This window comes from Accipiter gentilis, chromosome 3 (assembly GCF_929443795.1).
Source record: "Accipiter gentilis chromosome 3, bAccGen1.1, whole genome shotgun sequence".
Taxonomy (NCBI): domain Eukaryota; kingdom Metazoa; phylum Chordata; class Aves; order Accipitriformes; family Accipitridae; genus Astur; species Astur gentilis.
Window position 1 is genome coordinate 12687763 of NC_064882.1, and position 19905 is coordinate 12707667.

General features: G+C 38.2%; 1 protein-coding gene across 23 annotated transcripts in view; it reads right to left on the reverse strand.

Moving 5' to 3' along the window:
- SORBS2 (sorbin and SH3 domain containing 2) overlaps positions 1 to 19905 on the reverse strand; it is a 224742-nt gene that overhangs the window by 24737 nt on the left and 180100 nt on the right. For 13 of the 23 annotated variants that reach the window (XM_049796585.1, XM_049796593.1, XM_049796603.1 and 10 more), the window contains 5 exons: positions 16566 to 16649; positions 14396 to 14452; positions 7597 to 7649; positions 6723 to 6910; positions 2344 to 3903 (listed from right to left, as the gene is read on the reverse strand). In XM_049796585.1, the coding sequence (XP_049652542.1) occupies positions 2344 to 3903; positions 6723 to 6910; positions 7597 to 7649; positions 14396 to 14452; positions 16566 to 16649 (1942 nt within the window). The remainder of the gene's footprint in view (positions 1 to 2343; positions 3904 to 6722; positions 6911 to 7596; positions 7650 to 14395; positions 14453 to 16565; positions 16650 to 19905) is intronic. The other 10 variants (XM_049796670.1, XM_049796619.1, XM_049796610.1 and 7 more) reach the window with 3 other exon arrangements.

The window sequence follows — 19905 nt, forward strand, 5'->3', positions numbered from 1 at the left end:
ATTATTTCAGACCAGAGGATGAAATAAACTGCCTCTTGACTTTTGAGATTTACTATTTTAGTCTCCTACTGCCACAGTAATACCTGCTAGTGGACACATATGACTGATGTTTGTCTTCCTTTGACTTCGTTCACACGATCTGTTCTTTACTAAGCCCATACATTTCCACAGAAGTACAAGTGGGGAAAAAAAGAACTGAAAGCATCTCATCCGTTATGTTGGGGTCTTACAAAAGACGGATGTAAATAGTCTCCAGAGGGCTCTGTTGGCCAAGCCACAAAAACTTAAGGCTACTGATAAATACAGTGAAGGCAGAAAATGAGATAATTGTATTATGTCATTGGTTGCAAGCATGTCAACACCAACAAGTATATTGCAGTCCCAGTTCTGGACAGCTTTCTTGATATGGCCTGTGTCTGTGAATGAGGATCTATGCTCACTGTATAAAACTAAAGATATAATGCCTCCAAACACATCTGTGGGGTTTTTTTCTCTTTAAACTCTAGCAGAAAGAGAAGGACATGGGAGGGAAGGAGTGAAAGGCAGAAGCTTTAGGAAGAACAATTTCCTTTATTTCTATACAGCCCCTTATGCAGTCAATATTGTAGTTTTCAGTGTTTTTTTGCTATGGCCTTGGGGTCTCTGTGTGGATGGTGGCTGTAAGAGACATACAGAGATCCAACAAAACATGTAACTTCATTAGAAGTAGAGTGCAGCCATGACTGGTGCTGATAGAAGTCAACGGAATATTCTGCTGTACTCATTCTCCACGCTACTTTAGGGATATTAATGTTGACAGAGTGTACCACTTTCTGCATGCCAGGCTCTTTCATAGCTGCAGAAGCTATTAGGAATCCATATTTACTCTGCACTGTGGATTTTGTTATTATCAGGGACTGGAAAATTCTCATTTAGCAACTGTGATATGTGACCAGCGTAATTTCCAACAACTCCAGTCTCATTGTGTAGTACTGCGTGCCAGGGTTAATCATCATCAGGCCTCAAGATTACTAATTCAATTCTGAACTGCATTTTATAGCTGCTTTTTTTTTTTTTTACCAATTTCTGTGTTCTCAATATGTGTATTTTAACTAGTTGAGAAGAGATGGTAACAGCCTCAGTTCTGATTTCTCTTGAAATATGTATTTACTAGTGTGGTACTTGCAAAAGTTACAGAAAAAGATGTGAGATTAAACATAAGTAAGATGGGCCTGATCAAATATTGCATAACTGATATATTAAAGACATTCTCTCTTACATCCATTAGTGGTTCCAAGAATAGCTTTGTAATGTCATTAAATTCTCAAAGATGCTCTGTCAGAGGGCCGTATGTCTAGAAGCAGAACGCTTTAACACAGAAATGTTACCATTTAAAAAGAGAAATAAATTACAGACTTGCCAAAGACATTAATCTAAATCATCTAGGATACACCTTTGTGCACTCCTGCGATGAATCTAGTTTGCTTCTTCTAACATTTCAAGGTTAAACTTTAAGAACATTTTAAGCTCAAGCAATTTTTTTTTGAGAAAAAGAGAAGCAGAGCAACGAACAACTCAAAGTAGTAACTTTAAAACCAGATCACTGTCAAGACAGACTTTTAAAAAAGTTATACTCACCCTGACAATTTCATTCAAGTTTTGATTATTGAGAATTTCCCTTTTAAGAGGACAGGAAATTACTCAAAACTTCATAGATATATTAAAATTCTATGAGAAGAACTAGTTTTACTGCCACAGAAATTGGAAATTGTATTGTCTGAAAGGTGGAAATGGAAACTTCCTAAAATGACCTTAAGGTCTATTCACAAAAAGTAATATAAAGCAGTAGAATTAGTGTATTTTCATTAGAAAACAGAATCAAGCTTTCTATGATACCGGCAGAATTAATAGCAGTTTTATCACTTACATGTAACAAAACTATACAGTATAACACGTTTTAGATGCAGATTTTTTTTTAAATAATAAAGAAAGGGCTATCTGCGTATTGTTTTCTGTTTGACTAGCATCTTATGAAGCATACATTCACTTTCTGTAAGGTCATTTTCTTGGGGAAAAGCCCCACATTGCTTAATTTAATAACACCACTGTAATTTATAGCACTAATAATCTTTTACTTGAAATACACGATTACTTCAGTTGTCCAGATTACTGTATTTTGTGAATAGACAGCAAATCTATCTATCCTCATGACCTATGTAAAAATGACATCCTTCATTAAGAATTTTGTGGGATGAAAGCTTCTTACAGACGACACAAATAAAAATGGAATGAGAAAGGGTGGGAAATACAGGGAGTAAGGTTGGATAAGTAAATCACAAGGATAGAGGAAGAAAGTTAATCCACCTTGGAAACACAGTGCGCTATCATTGTTGTTAGTTGCGTCCATGTCTGGAAAAGAGGCACTAAGAGGTAATCTTCCACAATCATTCTGGTACAGTGGGCAATGGATAGCACCATCTTGAGGCAGTGGATGAAAAGGCTGGTGCATGGGACTCCTTTTCAGAGCTTTAAGAGATGAATTCCTTTCTGGAATGTCTGGAAGCAGCTCAGTAATAAGCCTGTGTAATATACTGTTGTCGGGCAAGCTTCCCCGTCTTTTTTCAGCTTTAATTTGGTCACAGATGTCTTTAAGTGCAGAATCTAGTGCTTCAAATACAGATGACTTGCATTTTTTCTTTTCAGTTTGTTTTTTAGGAGCTGCACTTTTTTTCCTCCGGAAAGGCACTGGACTGACTAGAAATGCTATCTTAGAGAGGCCAGATTCTGCTTCCTGTCTCCTTGGATCTTCAGTGGTTTCTTGTTTAGCCCTTTCGTGTTTTAGCATGGTGGTGAAGCGGGTGTAGGATGCTGGGCATCGCCCTTTGCAGGAGCTGATGAGATGCCGGTGGTGGTGGTGGTGGTGGTGGTGGTGATGGCCTGATCCATAAAAGCTTTCAGATGACGTGAAGGAAAAGTGGTCAAAGTCACTTTCACTACAAAAGGATGAACCCTCTATCTGGATAAAGTCACTGAGGTCAGAAACCACTCCATCTTGATCACTGTCTGAAAAATCCATATGCGATCGTTGTGGCTCATCACTGGTCACTTCAATATGAATTGGCACCAGGGTTTTAGACTTGTAGCTCCGTTGTATCTGAGAGGGATGCCTGCCTTGATTTTCTTCTTCCAGCAACGATTCGATAGAAAATCGCCTCTTTGGACATAAGCCATTTTTAGGAGGCTCTAGTGTAACAGCTGACAACATTTCATCACCTAGGTTCGGCATTGATTTTGACTTCTGAATTAACTTTTCAAATTCCGATATTCTGGTTGGCACCATGTCTCTGGGCACCTCTTCAGTAGAAGACTCTCTCCAGCCTTGAAGAATACCTTTGTGCTGTTCTTTTTCATATTGCAGTATTCTGGACTTCACAGAACAAATCACCTCAGAATTCATCAAGTCCTTGCGATTGATGCGGTGCATCTTTTTGTACATTTTTAGGAAACCCGGGGCATCGTGTGCAGATCTGTGACGAACTCTTGACCTACTACTAGCACGGCCCTCAACGTATGGGGAGGCCCAGTTCATTGAGCAAACTTCTTTAGAGTCCTCCTCACATAACAGAGAGCCCATGCTTTCAGACTTGGCCTGTGCATCGGGAAAGCTATCGCGATCATCTGTTAACAGATCATCACAGCTACGAGATTTTCTCTTTGGAGAAGCAGTTTCTTCTGTGCTGCTCCAGACTTCTGCATTTTGACGAGTCATTTGCCAGCCATTCTTATAGCTGATTGCCCTTCTTGAATCATTTGGAACAGCTAAATGTTGTCTGTATGTGCTACAGTAATCTAATTCATTTGAGGTGTTGTGGTTGTGCACTGAATAACTTAAAAGGGATGGATATACTTTGCTAATATCCCCACCTTTATAATCCATAGAGCAGCATGGTAAAAAAGAGACATTGCCAGAAATTAAAAGATTCAGAAAGTTGGAATTAACATCAGTAAGTATTAGAAAGACTAGAAAAGAGACAGCAATTAATGCATCCATCAACTTAGGTCAGTACATAGGTTGCTACAGCCTGGGGCAGCACAGCTAGTAATTAAGTTATTTTCCAGCTGTAGAAATGTACTCATGATAATTTGAACATCAAAAAGAATTCCTTATGAATTATGGAGATGTTACCCCCCTGCATCCTCCCCCTGCCAAAGCAATGTAAGAAAACAAGCATTAACATTGATTTTGAAGCAGGTCAACAGACAATAAAAGCTGCAAAGGATTTAAAGATGAAGCCAAAGAACAAATCTAGACCTCAGTCAAATTTCTACCTGTGCATTCTGAATGAAGCTGTTCAGAATTTTTGAGCTGAATAATGCTTGAAGAGTTAGCAGCAACTGCATATTCTAAAATAATTAACATAAAGAGAAATCTTTATATAAGATCAAATGGGAAACTTCTCCCAGTTGTTCCTAGGTAGCCTGTTCTTTCCCTGTGTGATAGCACTGAAGGGCGTACTGTTTTCTACAGCTTAGGGAGGGCAGAACAAGGCGGCTGAGGAACTGCTATATGGGTGTAAAGGAAGATGTATCAGTTTACTGAGCCTAACCAGCACGTAGAAGAAACAATAACCCTTAGACTGACTTCTAGAACAAAGCCTGAGTTTTCAAGCAAGTTTTAAGACATATTTTTATGCGGATACTAGATCTAGAAGTCACTATGAGACAAATTTGGGACTGTGATCTCTCGTACTTGCACTGAACTTTCAAAAAGGGTCTCAAGTGGCAACATTCAGTTTCAGTACTCATGCTTCAAACATCTCAATCTGCTTTCTAGGACAACTTGAATCTGGATCAGAAACTGAAACACTTGAGTTCAAAATCCATGCTGATCAAACAGCTTATAGTGTGCTGCTGCTTTAACAAAATGGTTAATTCCAAGAAAAATTAACATTCTACTAGGTTTCATAATGCTGGGAGAGAATGGAGTGAGACAGCTAGGTCACCTTCCAAAAGTTAATTAGCTATAGTAGATGTTCTTAAGGGAAAGATTTTCAAACACAAGAAGTGTTTAAGTCACAGTAAGTGCTCATTATTGGTGGTGTAGTCGAAGGCAAATGCAGCTAAATGGATGTCCTGGTTTCGTCTGGGATAGAGTTAATTTTCTTCCTAGTAGCTGGTACAGTGCTATGTCTTGGGTTCAGCATGAGAAGAATGTTGATAACGCACTGATGTTTTCAGTTGTTGCTAAGTAGCGTTTAGTCTAAAGTCAAGGATTTTTCAGCTTCTCATGCCCAGCCAGCGAGAAGGTTGGAGGGGCACAAGATGTTGTGAGGGGACACAGCCAGGGCAGCTGACCCGAACTGGCCAAAGGGGTATTCCATACCATTTGATGTCACATCTAGTGTATAAACTGGGGGGGGAGTGGGGGCGGGGAATCGCCACTGGGGGACTAACTGGGTGTCAGTTGGGGGGGGGTGAGCAATTGCCCTGCGCATCATTTGTACATTCCAATCCTTTTATTATTGCTGTTGGCATTTTATTAGTGTTATCATTATCATTGTTAGTTTCTTCTTTTCTGTTCTATTAAATCGTTCTTATCTCAACCCACGAGTTTTACTTCTTTTTCCCTATTTTCTCCCCCATCCCACTGGGTTGGGGGGGAGTGAGTGAGCGGCTGCGTGGTGCTTAGTTGCTGGCTGGGGTTAAACCACGACAATGGAGTTTACCAACTTATCACTGCCTGACCTGGTACACCAAATGGATGAGTTTACCCACTTTTTAAATTACTGCTGTCACATTGGGTTTAAAATACATTTGTTCCTCCATCAGTTCACTCTTAATATTCCTCCCCACTTTTCTTGTCTGATGCATTCTGTTGCAGCCTGGATATTATGTTCTTTTCAGTGGGAATTTACTTTTACAAAGGTTTATACAGTCCCTAATACAGCTATAGGCTGATCAGCATAGCTACAAAATACAACAGTTAAATGAACAATAGTACCTTAAACAGGAGACATATTGTATACAATATTCCTCTGTATATTACTTCCATCTTAATTTTTACTGGAAACCTTTTGTCTTGCTAAAAAAACCCCACACAAAACCCCAAATCAACAACTGATTCAATTATCTCTTTTCTAGAGAGACATGGAGAACAGTAAGAGAGTGGCCAATTACTTGGAAAAAGAAGCTAATTAGATTGTATGTGCTGTACTAAATACTTCAAGGATTTATAAAATCAAAAATCAGACTATGGATGCTTGCTTGATTAAATTAGCTCCTGATGACTGACAAAGTCTAAGACATCAGCTATAGATTTGAAAGGTCTACTATCCTGGAAACACATCTTTAACCTTATATGCTATTTGTCTTGATTTACTTTCTGTATATACTGAAAACAGGTTCAAAATCACAATAGTAAGAGAGTAGTGGAGTTAATAAAACTTTATAGGTTTGTATGTTGTGGTACAAATCATAGTCTTCATTTAGTCGATTTTCTTTTGTTGGAATAAGGAGTTGAAACTCCTTGGAAAATCCTTGTAACAAATCCAGCTTTTCAGCTTAAAATTACACACATAAGACTAAACAAGTTAGCCTTTCATGAAAGGCCCAAAGCGGTTGCTTCATATAGTAAATCTCCCAGTGAAGTGCACTGAGCAACAGCAGACAGTTGCATTTACTACCAACGTATCGTACAACACATCATCAGTATTTTTCTGCTAACAAATATGATCTCCTCTTACCTTTTGCTCTTGATGGAGAAGAAGGAGACGAGCTAGTTAAAGGCTTTCTAAGGGTGGTATATGGGCCTTGCATATCTGTACGGCCCAGGCTAGGCCTGTTTGCGTTCTGATCACTGAGCACCCTCTGATGACTTACAGCAGGTTCCGACTTCCTTCTTTTTCTGTAGTCACTTGCAGTACTTGCAGAACTACAGAAATAAGCAGTATTAGCAGCAGTCTAATTCTGAGATCAGAATTCAGGTATTTAAAAAGTAAGCTCATAATTATGTTATTGGTTTATAGATTAAACAATGCCAGAACAAATAAATCAAAAACACGTAAAGGGGAGAAGCACTGGTCTCAGACATCTTACAGCCTATTTCAGAGAGAAAAGCCGAATTTCTTCACCTGATTGCTTTAAAGTTTTATACAAAATTGCTTGTCATTTTCATAGTGAAGGCTTTGAAATAAATGCATTAAGTTTTTTTACACTACCTTTTGGTACTAAAGGTTCAGTGCAAAGATAGGAAAAAGAGACTGCGAACAGATGAGGTAACATGCTTATGGAAACAGCGCTGCAAGTGCTGCAGGCAGTAAGGTTAAATGACAGATAGCTGCAGTTGAGACATAAGCTCAAAGATGTTAGTGGAAGGACCCAGAATACAGTATGGTTTAATTTGAATGTGAACAATAAGTCCTTGTAAAACAAAAGTAGAATCTACACTTCAGTATCAGAATACGAACACGCTCTCCATGCATCGCTCTAGTTTGTCAGTAGCTCGCAAGGTCAATGTTAAAATCTGACTCTTTGCAACATCTGCTGGTATCAGGTCACAAAGAAAACCCTCAGCCGGTATAATCTGTGTCTTCTGAAATCATATATTGTATTTCTTACCTAGAGGGCCTGTCCAGGCCTTTGTCTGTTGAATAGTGATGATATAAGGAAGTCTGTGAAAACAAATATATCAATCTGTTATATGTCTGTATTTGAAAAAGGGGGTGGCAGTTTCTGCTTATCATGTTTGATTATGCTTAGTTACTCTCTGACAAATCCTATAAAACAGCCTATGATGATTAACATCCTGGGCATTCTCGCATAGATACTGCAGTGTTTCATGAGAACAGTTAGGCAGTTTTTAAAAGGCATCACTAGATTTCATTTCATATTCTACTTCAGTAATGTTTTTTTCTTTTAAAGCACTGCTGAATGATCCAAAGTCATTCTTCTCTATACCCTTTTCAAAAACATATACAGAACAGCTGAAACAAACTTTTGCTATAAAAACATAAAAGTCTGAAAATAATTCCTTCATGCACAAGTGAGGTCTGCAGAGCTTTTCCTCCCCCTCAGTTACTCACCAATATCCCACAATCAATTATAGCCAGAAACTTTTGTAAATCCCATGATGTTTGTGGCCAGTTGCTGACCACCTTATATTCCTGGTAAGAACAGTTTTTATCACAGAGCATTAGTCATTGCTTATGGAGTTATGGAAGTAGCTACTGCATGAACCCTGGAGGATGGAATGGTGTACTGCTCCATAATTTTATTATTAATACAAAGTCAACCTTAAATGACTACTAATTTTAAATCAACCATTTCATACATTTCAAGCCTGCAGTCAGAATTAAGCAATACTACAATTCTTATAACTAGGTATGAATCTAGAATGAACTGCATGGTCCCTGGGGTATTTCTTCAAGGGTACAAAGCAGTGTGGTTCAAAAGTTAAACTTGAAACAAGCTCCTGGCATTTCATTTCAGAGTCAACCTGATGAACTAGAATAGAAATAGAACTATCATACAGATTTGTAAGCTGCAGGAACTAGTTTTCTCTCTACAGAAGCCTTCTAGACTTTTTCTCCGTATGGAAGAATCTTTATAGCCTTTTCTCTGTACAGAAGGACTGCAGAAGTAATAGCACCCATGGCCTGTGTAAGTGCTTTTTTTGTTAGATATTCTTTTTTTCAGTGATTTGAATTGTAAGTTCACGAATAGGACTTCACCCAGATTTGTTAACTTACATATACTTCTAGAAGTCACCTGTAGTCTAAGAATATTTGGGAACAGATTTCATGGGACTTTATACTTTAAATGACATTCTAGAGTAACTGTTTAAACTGCTTTTACATATGGGGCACTATAAAGAAAATATGATTGTTCAGTTAGAGTTCATTTGTCAGTAGGCTTTGTTATTTAAGATCTGCATCATATACCAAGTGATCCCAGCAGGACATTAACTAAAGTTTTAATTTCTGGATTATACTGAAATTTATTGTACTGTGAGGGAGGGAGAACCACAACAAGGAACAAATGTTATCTAAAACTTGAGCTAAGATAATTCCAATTTTTTTCCGTAATTTTTAACTGTAGTTTAATTTAAATCACATTAAAAATCAGATAAAAAAAACTTCTGGCTTTTGGTAAGAATGGCAGCTGAGATATAAACGATTAAAAGATGTTAATAATTCAAAGACTTTAAAGTTACTTTCCAGAGAAAATAAGTTCTCTATAACTTATTTAAGGTGATCTCTGCGTAGGGTTTCAAAATGTTTATTTCTTCTAAAAAGAATGTTCTTTGCTTTGTGGACAAGTATTCAAGTACTTCTTCTGTGTTACTACTTATTACTACTATTATTCTCACCGTTAAATACTGTTATGTTCATAAGCTCCAGTTTGGATCAGAATAACATGCTGTATAAACACAAAGGTAGAATCCTTTCCTCAAGTAAGACTACAAATCTGTTAAGTGATCAATAAAGAATATGCTCACTGCCAAAAACAGTAACATAAACCTGACCACTAGAAATGGCAGAACTAGGTTCCTGATACTTCTCTCAAGTCATACGTGGCTCAAATTGTAAAACGCTGTGGCACAACTAGCTCTAACATGGATTTCTATTAGATTAAGCATTGTGAGTATGAGCTGTATCTTAGTAGTAGTGTTTGTGCACAGCTCTTGTTCCTCTTGATTTCAACAGAAATGTTGATGGCAACAAATTTTGAAAACAACATTTGGTTGTAACATGGGCAAACAGGGTTACGGCAACTCTGATGTTTCACCAAGGGACAGCATAGGAACTGGTCTGTAATTGAAGGAATTTAGTTTCTGGCCTATTTCAAGGCTTGTTGGTCATCTTGGACAGTTCAACGTGGCATGTTTTCATCCCACAAACTCTCACATGCTTTTCATTTTGGGGGAAATCTCAAAGTAAGCACATGTCTAGGAAAAAAGGTTTTGGTTATAACTACTTCTCTGTTTACTTATAATTTATTTTGAAATGAAATAGACTACTGGACTAAATCATGAAACCATGAAGATTGTTCCACTTCATTGTTTTAGTCACTTATGTGTTTAAATTTGCTAGTCTTTGCCTCTGTTCAGAATGGAAGCAATGCAAGACTTGGGTAATACCTCTAAGAGTCACGTGCTCTAGGAGTGATGCATCTTTGCAATTTAAAGTCACTTTTTTAACATTCTGTCACCCCATTAGAGGCAAAGCTAAGGCAGTTTCTCTGCTGCTGCTGCAATTCTTACCTGATGGATACTGTTCAATTGTTCCTGTCAGAGCTCAATTAGCCCCAAACCTCTGAAACGGCTTCCATACAACAAATGTGATTCTATTGCAATGCGCTACATGGTTCTATATGACAAATATTTTGTTTTGTAATAAAATGGGAAACCAAACAAATAGATTTGCTCTTTTCCTCATCCTTATCCTTCCACTGCTGTACAGGATCATGGATTTTCAGGTTGCGGAAACTGATGCTCTACTTCTGGCTATATACAACTGTGCTTCAGTGACATGCTATGGACAAAAGAGGGGAGCCAGAAATAAAAGCTCCAAAAATTACTTTAGTGGTACGCTAAAAAAAAAAGGGCTACTTGTCATGCAGTCATTTTCAGCTCATCCAATACAACCTCCAGACACATCAGAGGAGACATGATCTCCTCTATTCATCTGCATCTCATTTACAGTAGAGAATGACATACATGCAACCCACAATGTGTGCACCACAGTAGGAAGGAGAAAGTGGCATTAAAAAAGTATCAGTGGCAATATGTTCACCTGCTAGGAATTACTATTGTGTTTATTCTTTGTAAATTAACATGTCCTCAAGCAACACTCATCTGCAATTTCCAGCCTGTGTATGAGATATCTTCACACAATCTGGGAATTAAGCTGTTACCAAGAGGAGCAAGGTAGCGGGACGCAGACTCTGTTCTCAAGGAACAGGGAATTGTGCATCACTGATGTCAGGAGGATGGCGCTCTCAGTGGGGCAGGTCTTCTGTAGCAATGGCCTGCTGGAAGACTACCAACTGATCGTGTGCCCAGCTTCTCCCAGTGTTAGGTGTTTTCATCAGTGAAGGTTTGCCTCACTTATCTATCCCTTTCCCAGGCGGGTTTCTGTGCAGTGGTGGTCCACAGACGCTTTTTTCCATGATGGGAGAGTACACAAGACTGTGAAATACAATCAAGTTTTATCACAGCATCTGATTTTTAGTTGCTGTATTTGCTAAAAGCAACCTATTTTTCTGCAAACAAATGTGAAGGTATTTCTTACAAGTTTCATTTTCCTAGCAAAACACAGATTTCAAGGTTTGGTGGTTTTTTTTTTAATCATCTGTCATTGCATTGTTCTTAGGTGATAAACTACGTGTGCCGCCTTAAAATAAAAACTGATTTTTGTATTCGAATGTGAAGAACAGAAACAGATACTTATTGACTGAAGTATTTTAAGTACTGTAACCTAGCTCATAAAGTCAATGGACATAAGCATTAGAGACAAGGATGCCGTGAAACAAAACCACACCGTCTGCTCTGGGAAAGGAGTAAAGAATCAAACCTCCTTTCCACAGGCAGATTAAATAGAAGCCTGTGTTTTGGAGCCAGTTCTGTTAGGGAGGAGGTGTGCTGATGATCATCAGATGTTCTCAGACAGACAATAAACCTGCTATTAGCACTTAGGAAATTATCCCTATTTTATTTCTCAGTATTTGGAATGTATATGTCTTGATGAGTGCATTATTCTTCACCTATTCTGTCTAAACAAAATATCATGGTATTTGTTTTTAAAAATATATTCTGAAGAAGGTATTTATTCCTGACTCTTTACTGTCTATACGGTTCATATTTTCAAGTTTTTCTTTACATCCTCTGAAAGCTGAAAATTACTTTATGACAATTTTCCCACCACTACCCAACTTTAGTGATTTTAAGATAAATATCTGATATTATGAGGTCTGTCTGCAATAAAACCATAGAACCCAGCGAGCAGAGTTGCTCACACCAAGAGCTAGTATAACCACAGTTCTCCTCGCATTTCTACGCAACAGAGTGAAGCGAAGGTCTCAGGTCTGTGTGCTTCCCTACACACTATCCACAAAACACACATTGAGCCTGTTCTGGAAAACACCAGAATCTTACTTCAAAACTGGCCACAACTATCAACCTCATGTTGGTTGACCATTCACCACCACAGTCCAGTACCAGTGGAGGAAGGAAACTCGGGCTCTGTTAGAGCTGTTGCAGGAGGTGATACAAACATTGCCGATTAATTGTCATTGTGGGGTTTCTTGCACAGGTGCCAACCCCTTCCATTAGAGACTGGACAGAGACCATCTGTCACACGATACTGGCCAAACGGCCATAAGGCAGTGATTACTTTCCACCACTTATAATGGCTCCATGGCTGTACTGCTCATGATGTAAATCCCAAGGGCGGTGTAGATCCCCATTGCCTCCTATGGAAGTCAAGGGGTAAATCAGACAACTGAAAGCAAACCAGAGAGAACTTCTTTATCCACAGCATTCCCCAGGCCATAAATAGTGTGTTAGTGATCAGCCTAAGACAGCAAGAAGTGTATGTCACGCCAAAATTGACTGCTGGGTTACTATATGGCTTTTGCTTTCCGTCCTTTAAGATACTCATATCGCCTTGAATGTAACTTGCCCTTTTGCCCTTCCTTTGATGCCTTCTTTGAAGTTTTTTCTATATCAACGGTACTGTATATTGCATATTCTACAATACTAATTTTTACCACAGGTATACATTATCATATATAGGCTGTGTGGAGTTTGTACCTGCTACCCACAGGTAGAGCCGCACTGACACGGCATATAGGGGAAAGGTGAACGCAAACAGTGGATATGGTTGGGTTTTTACCGCTAAGAGTGGGTACCACTGTTTGTAGCTGTCCTGTCAGCTCTTGGGCATTATTGACCCCTGATCCCTCCAAGCCACTTCCAGGTGGCCCAACAGAACAAACATATCTTCCCCACTCCCCCATCTCCAAAGCTAATTAGGCATCTTCCAGAATATTCAACAGTGCCCTCCCTATATGGATAAAGGCTGCCTGGCAAAAAAATTAAATATTGGAGACAACCACCCCAAACTACCAAATACAGACTTTGTTGAATACTTTGATTTGGTTCTACTAAAAAACCCAGATGTTTTCATGTATCCAGGCTTTAATGGCAACTGAAAATGAAGTTAGGAAAAGCGGACAAAAGTTGTAAACAACAGGCTTATTTGCCTGATGGTTCTAATACTTTAACAAGTTATTTTGAATATTCTGCCCCCCCCAAGAATATTTAATTTGCTGCAGTTTGTGAACATGACTCATCATATTCAAAGATTTAAAGTTTCAGAATAAAAGATAAATGTCTTTGTAAATTAAACAAAGAAAAAACCAGTATTACTTAATAGTTGTTTTACCCAGACCTACTGAGCAGGATAATATTTCAAATAATCATGCTAGGGCTTTTAAATTGTCTTCCTCAATATATAGAGTACTATCAAATATTAGTGAAGGCCTAGAAGCTTATTGTCTCAGAGAACTGGCCCCAAATTTCACAACCATGAAGTTTTTCCGTATTTATAGAGCTTAAAACCAAACCAGAGTAACTTGCAAACAGTTAACAATTTAAGGCCACAATTTGCGTTTAATTTTTTGAGAGACTACTGAAGATGAGAGTGAATCACAAATACGAATAAATTAAAGCCACCATATGAAGTAAAGCTGTCATTACAAGATTCACTGACTTTTGCCCTAACACTCTAAAAACGGGGAGGGAGGGCAGAAAAATGAAAGCCTGAATCTCTCCCACTCAGAGTAGGGCAATGACAGCCCACTACCTGATCTTGATGCATTTTATTTGGAGTAACGACAGTGACTGTCAATCCTGCAGTTAAATTTACAACAGGATTATTAATTGCTCTTTTACGTAATTAGCAACCTTAGACATAATTACTTAATTGGAGAAATGATAGCTTAGCCACAAAGGCTTTCACTTGACATACAGAATTTGCAGACAGATATTTTAATAAAAAAAGTACTACTGTGCTGATGTATTAATTGTGTCTGAAAGCAATGCACTTGCCCAACTCTGAAGAAGTGGGAATTTGTCAAAGAGTTAGAGACATATGGGCTGTTGTGTAATTCTGAGTGTTAATGTCTGAGAATTTTGGGGCATAAGGACTCACAGTTCCTAGGATAATAAGATCAACTTCCAAATGCACTAGTGATCTGGAAAGATATGAAGACAAAGATACAATGCTTGTGAATTAGAAATGTCTGACAGCTATCAGAAGGAAACCACTACATTTTAACAAACTTAAGATATAAATGGCGAGCTCGCCAACCCTTCTTCCCGAGAGAATCATCTGAACAAGAATCATTCATTTACCTCATTGGAAACACCAGAAGAACTGTCTTGAACATAGTCCAAAAGCTTTTTAGGTGGCTGCATCATAAAAGCAGAAGTGTAGAGATGAAATGGAGTAGAATCAATGGCAGCAAGGAATGAAACGTGGAGAAGGTGACACAGTTAGAAACTAAGTGTTGACAATGTCAGATACAAAGAGTGACACATATGGGCAGAATGGAAGGAAGAATGTGTTACAATATTTTTTAAATTATAAGCATCTTAATAAAATGTTAGTAACTTTAGGTGGTAAAATTTACAACTGGCATGGTTGAATCAATTCTAGCAGTTTTTAATACTGATGAGACAGAAGAGCGTAAAGCATCACAGTTACGTTCTGCTGGGGAAATCTCAATATATTTTATCTTACAGGAGACACTATTCTCAGGTTATCATTATCAGTAAAATATTGTTGACATATTGTTCGTCAGAAGAATGTATCTGGACTGCTTCTGCCCACCTAGAGAGAGGAATGACAAAACAGCTTGAATGGCTAGATAAAAGGAGATAAAAGGTAATCAGTGAAAATGTGATACATTATAGACCACTAGACAACAAATTAAATCCAGGTATATTTAGCTATTTTTTTATTTTTATTTTCAGGTGGTATTCAATGGGTAATTTTTTAAATGTTATGATTAAAAATGTTTTAAAAGAATGTACGTGGTTTGCTTTCTCTTCTGCTCTCCCTGAAGTAGCTGGGAGTTCTGATTTTGGCTTACGGCTAGCTACAAGAAGGGACTAAGGTACCTGTTCCCAGAGTGCTCTCCAGGGCCCTGTGTCAAGTACTCGGGCTCCTCGGGCAGTCCGGCATGTCAGTAATTAGCGTGCTGAGGGAGGCTCTGGAGAACTGCTAGCTAACAGGAAAAGGTAAGAATGGGAATGTTTTAAATCCTGATACTCTCAAGCTTAAATGCCATGTCTATTTGGGATTTTCTGCCTGCGGGCAGGTGCTTTTGCTTTTTTTCCTCAAGCTGCCCAGGATCCTGGGGAGCTAGGAGAATACTTAACCAGACTGAGGGAATGCTTGGGTTTACTTCCCTCCTTTTTCTGGGGGGATTTGAACTCCCTGTCTGGAAAGTACTCTAGCCACTCTGTTAGACATTCTTCTGGGATGCAGACATTTGTTATCATTTTTCCTGAAGATGTTAGAGTATACAGGAAAGAATTTGAGCTCCATGGAGCCAGGGAGGGTGTGTGCAAAAGCATGAGCAGGTGTATCTCCAACCTAGTCGTTAAGGCACTGTGCAGGGAGGAGGTGAAACCTAGTTCTCAGTCTCATTTCGAGGACGTTGCTGTTTTATCCTTGTATAAAAAATATAAACAGCCTTTGTTGCTTACATCCAATTAAGCCTGTGGTATTTGCAGAAGAGTTGCGAGTGCCTAGCCAACCAAAGATGAAAAACTGAGATATCTCTGACGTTTAGGTGTTTCAACCAAATGGAGCTTTCAGGTTTATAATTTTAAACTTGAATGCTTGCAGTAGGACTAAGGTACCATCTGTTTGCCTGAGTCCTTTTTTTGGACCTGGCCATTTGTGAAAAATCGGAGCAGAACTGAAGTCCGTCTGTTCAAGCAGGTGCCCAGCCTGAAAACAGAGCAAACCTGTATCTCTGTGTTCAGGTACAAAATACGTATTCTGCATGTATGCATATAAGAGAGGGAAAAAAGGAAAAAAATCTCAGTATTTACTGCCATAAGCAATTTGTATATGGCTGTGTGCATTTAAATTTAGACACATTCCTTCAAGTAAAATGTATGATTTGTAACTTAGCATCCCTAACACAAACTGACATATTTTTCTGTTCTGAAAGATTGTTCAAAAATAACCCAGCCAAATGCAAAAGATTTAGGGAGACCAGTAAACATCCCTGTTTAACATGCAATTTGTCTTGTTCTTAAATATTTACACACTACTATTTGTCTAACGTATAGTCTGTATTAAAGCTAGTAAAGCCACTACTCTGGCAAGTTAAGGGTCCCCTTGAAAAATAATAGTCATATGTATGAGATAACTTTACTGACTTTTCTCAAAAAAAAAAATCATATTAATATTACTGGCATATGTTTGCTGAATTTGGTAATTTGTAAATTCCTCATTATAAAACTATTTTCCCTAATGTTTAAATATTAATATTCTGTCCTCACTTACCGGGCGTCCAAACTCCAGTTCTGAAAAGAATTTATACCAGGGTTCGTTTTCTAAATCTATGTCATCTGGGTTTATGCGATCAGTCTGGAGCAGTTGTGAAGGAAAAGGGAAGGAAAAGGCACACACTGAGCAAAGTGCTAGAAATGCCATGTCACTTTAACAACACACACACACAAACAAAAAACAAATATGGGGAAAGGAATGGAATAAAATCAAAGAATGAAGATGGTAATTAAGATAAAGACTATTCTTGTTCAAGAGCTGTCATTGCCTGGTAGCTTTAATACTTTTCTTTTTGTTGCTGTTATTCCAATGACTGGAAGATGTTAAACATTTTAAAATTACTCTTTAAAAGCTAAGAGAGCTCTTTGACCACTTCTGTAAACATCACTGTATTACTTAAGTACATTTAATGCTATTAAAGATTCCTTGTTAAGAAGATGGTTTAAACGACTGTCTTCAGCATAGGCAAGAAATTGCCTATCTGATCAGCAATAAAGACATAACTTTATCAGTATTACTTTTGGTCTTTCCTTGCCTTCTCACAAAGCATGTTAATTCTGGATCTTGCTGTCTTGAAGCAAGCGCTGAGCAGAGGTAAGGAATATGCATCATGCAGACATGACTATATTAAAAAGCCACTTTAGCATATGAAATGGAACTGGTATATTTTAAATCCTATGGTCAAAATCAGAGAACAAAAAATTATTCATTCCATAATACTCGTTTTAGCAGTATTTTGTAATGCTTTATCTCCCACAGCCTTGTTGACATAATGAAGCATTTTTTTCCACAGTGAAATACATTGTTTTCATCTGAAAATTCTCACAGCAAAGGGATAAAGTAGCAACTGAAGATAGCATTAAGAAAATTCTTCCATGAACAGAAGAATAATTGACAGATTTATTCAAGTAGCATGAAAACACGACAGTGCAAAACAGTAGAGCTCGCAATGGGATATCTAATCAACTGTAAACTTGGCTGCATTAATTATTTTCTAAATAGCTCCAGTCCTTTGTAGGATCTGATGTAAGCTGTCATGCAGCACAGAATTACAGCGAACTGTTGGCTTAAAGATCTCTGAAACAGAGAAAGCCTCTTGTTAAAGATATTTCTGAATTTAAAATTTGGTCCTCCACAACTGTAATTATCAGAACTTTGACACTAATTATGGTGTGACCTAGAAAGCAATCCTCAAAGATGAAGACAGGGTCCTGCATAAAGAAAGATACTGGCGATTAAGTATGTAACACTTTTTCATCCTGAGTCAAGCTGTCACCAATACACCAGAGCAATCACATACAGCTATTTCTGTTTTCTGCAAGAGATAACACCGTGCTCTTGACCATTTCAGGTAATTAAACATCTTGCAGCACTTTTCTTGCTGCCTTTGATGTTACTGGAACAGACTGCCAACTTTGCTCTATTGAAAGGTCAACAACCCTTTTGAACTACCTTGGTGCTCACATATCTATGAGCTGTTCATGCAATATCTGGGCACCAACTGTCGTTTTACAGATTTATCTTCACAATGTCCCTTTCAAGTAAGGGAGGTATCATTCCTGTGAACAGAGTGGGAAATGAATGCCAGGGATGAACAACTTGCTATGCTCCATAGCAGGGTTAGGAAGTGAAGCTGCTCTGGAGTGTTGCCCTTACACTTCCACCATCCACAGCCATAATTCAGCACTACTAATGACAACTGTTTCAACTCAACTATATATACCCATGTCTTTAGTAGAAAAGCACCACTGAAACTAGTTTCATGAACTAAGATTTGTGACCTTAATAGAGACTGTAATTGATTTAAGAAAAAACACGTGATTCTGTTCTACAGAGAGGTGAAGGCATGAAGGCAAGATTCACAATGCAGAAGATAACTTCATTATATATCAACTTGATTCCCGTTACAGAGAATGCTTGGCATATTCAGAGTTTTTTCCTTACGTTAAAGAAGATCCACAATTTAGATCTGGATAATCTGAGAAGCCAGTACTAAACAATTGCTTTTTTCATCATTTCTCCAAACTTGGTTACAGTGTGTTGAAATACTTACAGCATGTTTTCATCTTTATATTATACCAATGAATTTTCACAGAAATCTGAATATCCACAATTGGTTTTATCAACATTAAATAAATAAGTAAATAACCCACTTGAAATGCATACGGGTGTTGAATTTGTGGAGCTGTTGGCAATACAAATCCAGGCTTACTGACATTACTTGCTTGGGTAGCAAGCATGAGCCTCGTGAGCCTTAAGGTCCCCTGGACAGCAGCAGCCCCACACCTACGTATTGATGGACCGGTGTCCTTTCTTGCAGGGAGCCAGAACACACCATCAGACCAGCTGGGCTTCCAGCCAGCTAGCCAAGGAGATAAAAACGAGAATGGGAGTTGGCTCCCCTTTTATCTTCAAATACTCTTGCAATTAGCTGAAAGCTTAAAAATCCCCGCATTTCTGCTTTTAAAGAAAAAGCTAGGAATAGCGTATTTTATGTAGTTTCTAAGTTTTTGAGTTCTCCTCATGTAGTAGTGCGCAAATAAAATGAGCGCGTAAGGAAGCGTGTAAAGCTAACTCCATGAATACAAATCCTACGTTGATTTACAGCTTGAACCGCAGAGGGCAGCAAACAAAAAGAAACTGAGCACTGAAGTCTGCAAGTTCACTGCTGCCTGGCGGTTCTAGAGAGGACTCTGCATTCCCTGTGCTACCAAGATCAATACGCAGGCAATCGATTTCACTTGCCTTTCGGATTCAATTTTGCTGATGGACCTTTTTCTATTATCTCCTCTTCTAAGAGACTTCAAATGAATGAACAAATCATTTTGATTTAAAAAACTGAACTCTGCTTGGTCTTACAAAGTAATAGAAGCTAAAAGCAATAAAGTAAATTAAATTCCCTTTTTATGACTTGTCGGTCAAACCAAGCCACGTTCTATGCTCTATGCTTCATGTAGTTATTTAGTAACATTTTCATTACTTGTTGAAAATATACTACTAAACGCCAGTAAGTAACTTTTTGCCATTTGCATCAGATGGTCAACATAGCACTGCATCAACATACTCAAGTATAGAGGAACACTGTCATTTAAAAGAATTACATCTATAGTGTTGCATGCAGCTTTGCCTGTGCTTGATTTGATATACACAACTAGACCTTCACAGGTAATAACCAAAAGTGTACATTTAAACTGGTGAGTTAAATGGTTCTTACAACAATCTGCATGGTCAAATTAATATTTTGCATTTGCAAGTTCAGACACGATACTGAGGCCTCTTTGGAGCAATGGACTGAGATGTCTGTTGTAAATTTGGCTTTGGCTTTTCATTAGCTCTA